The sequence below is a fragment of the Chinchilla lanigera genome, unplaced genomic scaffold (genome assembly GCF_000276665.1).
Source record: "Chinchilla lanigera isolate Chin_1 unplaced genomic scaffold, ChiLan1.0 scaffold00074, whole genome shotgun sequence".
Lineage (NCBI taxonomy): Eukaryota > Metazoa > Chordata > Mammalia > Rodentia > Chinchillidae > Chinchilla > Chinchilla lanigera.
Window position 1 is genome coordinate 8685639 of NW_004955475.1, and position 8971 is coordinate 8694609.

Genomic DNA, 8971 nt, shown 5'->3' on the forward strand with positions numbered 1-8971 from the left:
CAAGGGAACTGGGCAGCCAAAGGCGCAGCCATAGCCTGCCACTGCAGCTATGGTCCCAACACCCTGAGGAGGGGCTCCACACCACTGTGGCCTTGTATTGCCACTGCTGCTGCTGCTGCTGCCACCGTCATCACCACCATAGCAGCACAGGTACAAATCCTTTAGAACACCCGTTTCTTGAACTTCCTCCCTCCAGATTTCTGACAGCCTTACCTGGGGCTCCAGGTCCATCTGAGCTGTTCAGGACCCCAAGGGCCCACAACTTGGCCTTCTGAGTCTTCCTGGCAGAGCTGCCCTGCCCCAAGCTCTGCAGTGGCAGGCTTTTCCAACACCAGCAGGAGCCTGTGGATACTGGGTAGGTGCTTACTCTGGATTAAGTAATTTTGACTAACGGGAAAGTAGGGTCACTGCTATGCCATGGGAGTAGGGAGGAAGATGATAAGGACCCAAGGATGCTCCTAAAGTACCTCCTGTGTGGTGCTAGTCAGGGCACACAAAACGGTCATGACAAATCACCACGACCCACCAAAAAGAGCCCTGCAAGGACTGAGATTTGGAGTCTCCATCACTGGCTGAGGTGCTGGCATAAGACCAAGCGGGGGAACGTGGAGTGGCTGGTGAGGAATGAAGTCATAGGATCAGCTTGACCAGTTGCAGAAATAGGACTGTGGCTTCTATCCATGTTTCTGTATGTGTAATGGGAGAAAGCTAACTTTAAAAAAGTTTTTTTTTGTGGTATTGGGGTTTGAACCCAGAGCTGTGTGCATGCCAGGCAAGTGCTGTAAAACTGAGCTATACCCTCAGACCTTTTTATTTTGAGACCAGGTCTGGCTAAGTTGCTTGGGGTGGGATCAAACCTGCAATCTTGTTTTGGCCCCTCAAGTAGCATGCACCACCATACTTGGCTGACAATTTTTAAATTTTGCCTTCAGGCTGACTTCCAGAGCAGCCTTATTTTGTTAATATTTGTGAATATACAGTGACACTCACAAAAAATCAAGAAAATGCATTATTTGCAGTGGAAAATCCAAAGCCCTTCTTCACTCCTTTGCCCCAGTCCTCAATTCTTTCCTGGAGGTATCCTCTACCATCAGGTAGCAGCCTTCCAGATATTTTTATGCATTTCATGTATAGTTTGGTTTTGTAAGGTTCTATTTTACATTAAGACTGTACGTATTTTTCTACACTATGCTCTTTTTTACAAACATTACATCTTGGAGATCTTTTCACATCGGTATTTAACACAGAAATTAATGCTGAATAGCATTAATTCCATACTACCGAAGTATCCAAAATGGGTGAAGGACATGGGCTACTTTACCTATTGACAGCTACTGTCTGAACTGCTCTCTAAAAAAGCTGCTATAATTTACATGCACACCAACTCCTGAAATCTTCTCATTTAGCCCAATCTAGGTGTGATCAGTATGAAAAACTATTGCTTTCTTATGGGTACAGTGTTTCACTGGTGTGTTAATTTATACATCACTGATTCCCAGTGATACTGGATGCTAACACTATCTGGGCTTTTCAGGTATGAGGAAACAGGCCTCATAAAAGGTTGGTAGGGGCATATTAGTGCACCCACTCAGGAAAGCAGTTTGGCAGTGTCCAGCTGAGGGGGAGAGTCTCAAATTCTGGGGCCCAGACCTTTTACTAGTGTGCACTTACCGTTAGAGAAACCCACCAATGTGTGCAAAAGGGCTATCTTTGTAGTACGTTCCCTGCCACAAAATGCTGGTGAGGACCTGAATGTCCACCCATAGGGGAATACAGAAACTCTGCTAATTCATACAACTGAATATTTGTATAGGGCAGTAAAAACTACACACACTAAAATGGCTGTGTCTCGGAAGTGCTGAGTGAAAAAACCAAGTTGCAAAATGACAGCACTTATTCTACCCACTATGCTTTGTTGTGTTTTTTTTTGTTTTTTTTTTTGTTTTTGTTTTTCTCCGGTACCGGGAACCGAACTCACAACCTTGCGCTTGCCAGGCAGGCGCTTTGCCTTCTGAGCTAAATCCCCAGCCCCCTACCCACTATGCTTTAAAACGTATGTACTCTCTTGGTTATGGAGACATATATACTAATATACACAAATACACACATTCCTGTATAAACCTACAGACAACAAATAGAACATTTTCTGGGTAGTGCTTATATCCATGGGAGAGTGATGGTAAATACGGTGGGGTAAGGAACTTCACCTATGCCTGAAAATTCTTATTAGAGAGAAGAGCAATCTAAAGCAAATATGGCCACATGTTAAAACCCGTTCATGCTGTAAGTGGATACCTCTGTTTTCCTGAAGTTCCTGTCTGGCGTATATTCTTCTACCACTATCTATGTCATAGTGTTACGGTATGTAATTGGCATACAGCTTTATTTATTTTTACCCATTCCCTCTTAGAGTTTCAATTTTCTTAAAGGTGATTTTTAACTTATTCATCCCCACAATCAGTTTGAATTTATTCCTACCATCGTTACCATGATATCTCATTGTTTCTTTTTTCCTTCTTTCTCTATTCTACCTTTCCCCTATAGTAGACAATTATGTATTTTATTCCTACTTTAAAAAATCATTACAAAAATAAATAAATAAAAATTACAAAAAATAAAAAGTCATTACAGACACACACTCACCCACACACACATGCATGTTGTTTTTGGGGTCAGCATTTTGAGTGAAAACTAAAGTTATTCTACTGTTGGGAACACTAAAAAAACAACAAAAAAGACACCCCCTCATTTTTTATATGAATACAAGGGACTGACTATAAAGTCACTTTTGGTACCACTACCTCAGATAAAACCAAACAATCCTGTTATACCATGTAAAACCAAAAGACTTTAATAAGCTTTTATAGCACTGCAATTACAGGAACATTAACCTGGAACATGCAACAAAAATGATTTCTTTTGGGACATATTTAACATGTAAAACTTGACATTACAATTAAGAGCAACATATCTACTGAAGAAAATAAATGTGAATTATTTCAACTTTCAGGTTAGAAAATGTCAAGTAGCATTTAGAAAGTTTAGTTGGCCCTTTCTAACCTCTAAATGACAAGTGATTTTTAATGCATTCATACACAGCCATTTCACATTAGAAATAATCACAAGGAATCAACAGGTTTAGTTTAATTGACCAACTGGCTTCATTTTGCATGACTTCTGAGAGGGCTCCCGCAGTAGTGTGTTTCACACGGGGATGATGATGAAACCAGGAATAAAGAGCCCTAGTCGTTACAGTGGGGGAGGGAACATGCAGCGGCACACAGGGCAGGTGCCTGACTTTTGAAGCCAGATGGACACGCACGGCTTGTGGAAGTAGTGATGGCATGGTAACTCAGTTGCCACCTCGCCCTTCACATACTCGCTGCAGCAGATTGGACAGCACACTTCCTGACCCACCGCACCATGATCTTCAGTGACCAGGATCTCAGGAAGAGCGTCAATGCTCTCCTTGCTTGCTGGCGGATTGGCCACTTCGACGTCCACCGCAAGGGACTCCAAGTGCGCAAGGGCAGTTTCCATCGCCTGGGCCAGGCGCTCTTCGAGGGCCATGTAGGTGAGAAACTGAGGATCCACGTAAGAGATGGCTTCAGCCACTCCTAGCCCATCAGCAAAGCCATCAAAGAGGCTCCAATCCACTTCGAGGTCTTCGCTGACACTGGAGTCATCTTCGAGGTTGTTGTTTCCATCCAGCATGAATACCCCAGGCTGCATCAACTCATGACCAGAATCATTATCTCCCTCACTGCTGCTCTCATTGTCGTTGTACTGGAGCCAAGGAATTTCTCCTTCTTCCAGGGATGGCTGTTCCTCTTCTTGAAGGGATGGCTCTTGAACTTCCTCAAGATAGCTACTACCCTTGCTACCAGCACCTGCACTGGCACCAGCACTGGTGCTGGCAACCTCACTGACTTGGGCACCGGGGCCAGAGCTGACACCAGCAGCACTCATGCTCACTCTAGTTTGTGGAGGTTCCTGCTCTTCGTTTTCCAGCAGAGTCTCCCAGCTCTCACCACTGGATGACAGGGGCTGCTCTCGACTTCTATACTTCCAGCGTAGGGCAGCCATCCATTCTTTCTCACTGTCAGAGTCTTCATCAAAGTATCTGTTGTTCTCCTCATTGTATGTCCAGAAGTCAGGGTCAACCACGGTTCGTCGCCACCTGGGCACCTTCTCTGGTTTCACTTGGTCATTCCTGGCTTCCCTCTTGTCTTCAGGGTACTTCAGCTCAGAGTAACCACTTGAACTCTCACCTCTGCCTCTTCTTGCTAGGCCAGCTGAGCGACTTTCATCAGCACTGACAGTGTCCCTCCACCTGGACGTACTGTGTGGCATATCATCATCATCATCATCATCGGTATCAAAAAATATTTTTGGTTTCATGAAGTTTGGACTTGCCACATTTCGGACTTTAGGCCTCACTACTGGTTCCTCTGCATTCTTTGGGGTGTTTTCCCTGCCATCACAGATGTTCACAGGGGCCCTGCTGGCCTGTGCACAGAAATTATGCTCCTGTCTCTCCCTCTCCAAGATGTCTCCACTGTCTTCCACAGATGTCTGAGAAGCCACGCTATGTTGTCTCAGAAACTCTGCTCTGGTAGCAGAGCGTCTTGCCGCAGGGGATGGGTCGAACTTGTCAAACTCCTCTCTCACGTTGTGGTTGAAACTGGCAAAGTGGGGAGGCACCCCTGCCAGAGACTCTGCCCCTTTTTCCAGGTCATACAGCTTATCCTCCTTAAACTTGCCAGTCTTCCCTCTCACTGGCAGTCGCTCAACAGGCCCAGCCCCCTCCTCCTCACTATCATCTGCCCCAAAAGCATCAACATGTCCATAAGTCATTCCTCTTCTGCTCCCAGAAGCCCTGTACTCTCTTGGCAGATACCTGGAATAGTCCTCATTTTCAGCATTCGGGCTGGCACCTGAGCTCTCACAGTCGTCCCAACTATGACGAGTGGTGGAAAATGGCGACCGGCTTCTCTTGGTGGATTGACTGGGGGCTGATCTGTGCATTGGGACTTCGGATGTAGTCTTTCTCTGGCTGGCAATCCTTTCCTGCTGGCTGGTGGATGGCCTGAAACTGACATAAGCATGCCTTCTTCCATACCTCCTGCCTGTATTAGACTGATACCCTCCTGGTTTGGGCCATATAGGCTTACTAGATTCCTGACCCATGGCTCTGACTTAGGAGGGCTTCCAATACAGCAGGGGCTCCTGCTCCCTGTGTACCTTTTTGAGCTGGACAAGTCAAATCAGTTCAGAATAAAGGAGCAGGGAGATCTATTTTCACTTCAGCAGGCAGGTAACTGGGATAAGGGGCCTTTTAAATTAGTTTCACTTTCTTCTAAGGCCTGAAGTTGCATTCCAGTGATTGTCAGGTGTAGACCTGGAACACATTTGTAACGTTGGCAAAATGATTACAAAACTGGGTTTGTAGGAAGGCCAGACTTGGGGGAGAATGTGACTGACAGAAGGTGGAAGGTGACGAGGTACTTGAAATGTGGGTGAAGTACTGTGGAACTGTGCCAAAGTTAGGAAGAGAAAAGTCTGCTGTGGATTTGTTTGTTTGTTTTTATGAGATGTCTGTGTTTTTCTGAGCCTTGCAGATTTAGAGGAGAAATGCAAATTGGAAGAGTGGAAAATATAGATCATTGTGTGTACATGAGTGCCTCTGTCCATCAGGAGACGGACAGGTGGACAGGGAGCCAGCAATCCTGCAATGGAGGGATGTCTATGTGTGTAGGGGAAAGGGCGTAGTGCTAGAATGAACCTATATTCTGAATATAGGTACAAAGATAGCAGGCATGAGTGGGGTGGCTTCAGGAGAGGGGTGTGTATGAGTATGGGAGTCAGAGTAGTTGGAGCTGTATGTGTGGCAGCTGGAATTATGGAAGGAAGCCTGTGTTATGTGTACATCAGAAGTAGGGAAAGCTACGGTGGCAATGGAGAGGAGAGTGAGAGAGTTTGTGCGTGCATGAGTATGTATGTGTTGGTCAAAACGGAAGGCAAAAATGAAGAAATGTCAGTGTAAGCAAATGCAAGAAGGGCAGGGTGGCAGCAATACGAGAGAGAAATGTGTGCATGGGGCAGATGGCACAGAGGCCAGCAATCAGACTGTCCACATATGTGAATACAGCAGGCAGGAAGGGGGCAGTGTCCCCAGAGAAGGATTTCTACCAGTGTGAGGGTGTACCATGGGGACCAGCAAAGGAGGGACGTTTATGCACCTGGTGGGCAGAGCAGGAGCACATCTGAGAAGGGTGTCTGACCCGTGGGGGGGGGTATGTCTTAGTGGCCAGCAACAAAAGGATGTCCTTATGTGTGCATATGGCAGGCAGGGAGAAGGAGGGTGTGTGCGTGTGCATGCATGCTGGAGCATACAAGAGGACCGAAGCCCGTAAGAGGAGGGAGGGGATGGGATCTAGAGGTGTGCATGTGGTAGGTTGTGAGGGATGGGGTAGGGCAGGAGAAGGTCTGAAGTCATGTGTGAATGCTTGCGTGCTGTGTGTCAGGGAAAGGCACGGGAGGGTGTGTGAGAGGGTGCGGGTGTGCATGTTTGCGCATGCGCGGGGGAGGGGACCCAGTGGAACCTCGAGTACGCAGGGGCAGGGAGGGGGCTGCCATGGAAGGTTTCAGTGTGTGTGCATGCACATCGGGTACAACACGGGGGGCGGTGTAAGAAGAGTCAGGAAAATGTTACCAGCTCAAAGGGCAGACTCCCATCATTGTGGCAGGGAACGGGGCAAAAGAAAGGACGTGTGTGAACGTAGTTTTTCCACAAGAATAAATTATTTTTCCTGACAATTCTTCTGAGAAAACTGTTTTTACCTAAAAATGTTAACCGTTTACCATTAGGCAAAACAGCAGCAAAGTAGGGAGTGGGGTGGGATATTCCTCACGGCGGCCGAGGAGGGAGGAAAGAGCGGCGGGTAGAAGTGCCAGAAGGCCGCGACCACCAACCACTCCCCTCTCGGATAGCCATAAAATCTACTCCCTCATGGGCGCTGTGCCGAAGGGTCAGCGAAGGAGGCTGGGCCCCCCTCAGGCCGGAGGACACTGCCTCACTCTGTAGGCAGGTTCCCCTCCGCCCCACCCCTTCCCGAGGGGCGAACCTGGAGAGTCCCCAGATCACCCCCAGCCCCTCGCGCCCGCGCCCCGCGACTCGCCCCACCGCCAGCACAGGGATGAACCACGGACACGATCCGTCTTTCACTCACCCAGTTGGGACAGCCACAGGCTCTTCTAAGGAGCAAAGCTCTTGGACCTCGGATCGCCACGACCGCCAGAGCCGCCGCTCCGGGTCTCGGGCTCCTCCCCCGGCACGGAGCGGAGGGGCTGGCTATGACTGCGGCGGAAGTTACTGTGACGTCACTGGAGCCCGCCCCCTGGATGTGGCGCGCGCGGGGGAGGGGGCTGCTCTCACCAACCCCGGGTGAGCCCGAGAGCACTATTTCATTTTAAATGATGAAATCGTCAAGGATGCAGAAAAGGACAGCAAAAATGTACCAAACAGCCAGCGTTAACAAATGTTAAACATTTAGCCACATTCCTTTCGATTCTGGTTTATTTTTAATAAAACGAAATCTGCAAATCCTTTCTGATTAATTCCAATATGAGAGTAATTATATTACTGTATCACATACGTTATATGGTATGGTTTGTCTGGGAGTATTAAAAATGTGCATCTATTTAGAGTTCCAGTAAGCTTAACTTTTTTTTTTTAAACCTGGTGGTTGAAACAAATTGAAACCGGTGTGGAATTTGTTGCTGTTCGTTGTAAAGTCAAACTTGTTCAAAAGAAAGGATCAATCATGAACGTGAATTTACATTCTGGTTATTGCACCACAATTTAATAAACAGCATAGGTATGCCTTTGGGGTTGATACGGTTTTAAGGTATTTTTTAAATGAAATCAATGTAAAGAGTTTCCATGTTCACAACAGCAGCAAAGTTTTGTTCTTTTTTTTTTTTTTTTTTTTTTTTGGTACCGGGAATCAAACTCAGGACTTTGCACTTATCAGGCAAGGAAGGGCTTATGCCACTGAGCTATATCCCCGGCCCAAAGTTTTGTTTTTACATAAAAGACTGTAAAAAAAAAAAGACTGTAATAGTTCAAAAACGTTTAGGGGAAACATTAGAAGTAGAGTGTACAAATTTCAAACCATTAAAGGAATAACACGTGGAACTAACAAAAGTTCTAATGAAGGGCAAAATATGAGGTAGGGGGTGCAAGAAGAAAAGATATAAAAAGAAAACACAAGAACAACAATAAATCCAAATATATTGATATATGCTGTGGGTTATCATCTCCTATTAAAAAGCAAACTTTTATTTTGGGCTTTCCATTTTAAAAGTTTAGATGAGTTTCACATAAAACAGAAACAAAAATGGAAATATATGCCAGTTAAAGAGTAGCAGAAAACAAAGAAAAGGAAAGATAGAGGTGAAGGAAAGAGCAAAAAGGGAAAAAAGGAAAGAAAGGAGGGGAGAGACTTTTAGCAATAGTACTACAAAAACAAAGAGGTGAAAGTAAAAAGCATCAGAGAGAACAAGTTGTTTCATTCTCCAGAAAAGATATAATCATGGAAATTTATGTGCCAAACAATGCGATTTCAGAATACATGAAGTAAATACTATCAGAAATATTAAAAAAAGATCAGTAAGCCTGCAACTGGGGTGGAAGACTTAACCCACGCTTGTATGGTACACATGGATCAGACAGCAAAATAATAAGAACGTAAGAAGGTCAAACAATATGATGAATAAGCCTGACATAATGTATATTCATTTTTGTACCCGGAGAGAATGCATTTTCTTTTTTAAAAACATTTAAAATATTTCTAACACCAGCATGGTGGTACCCGCCTGTAATCCCTGGACTTCGGAAGCTGAGGAAAGAAGATCACCACAAGTTCAAAGGCAGCCAGGACTACATAGTGAATTCAAGGTCAGCCTG

General features: G+C 45.7%; 1 protein-coding gene across 2 annotated transcripts; it reads right to left on the reverse strand.

Moving 5' to 3' along the window:
- Window positions 1-2828: 2828 nt before the first annotated feature.
- Window positions 2829-7372, reverse strand: Pja1 (praja ring finger 1, E3 ubiquitin protein ligase). Of its 2 annotated transcripts, none has more exons than XM_005401596.2 (2): window positions 7233-7372; window positions 2829-5095 (listed from the first exon to the last, which is right to left on the reverse strand). In XM_005401596.2, the coding sequence occupies exon 2, from the start codon at window positions 5026-5028 to the stop codon at window positions 3250-3252; it is 1779 nt and encodes a 592-aa protein (XP_005401653.1). In that variant the 5' UTR covers window positions 5029-5095; window positions 7233-7372; the 3' UTR covers window positions 2829-3249. The 2 variants fall into 2 exon arrangements, with proteins under 2 accessions (XP_005401653.1, XP_005401652.1); XM_005401595.2 differs by having other exon boundaries at window positions 2829-5401.
- Window positions 7373-8971: the final 1599 nt, after the last annotated feature.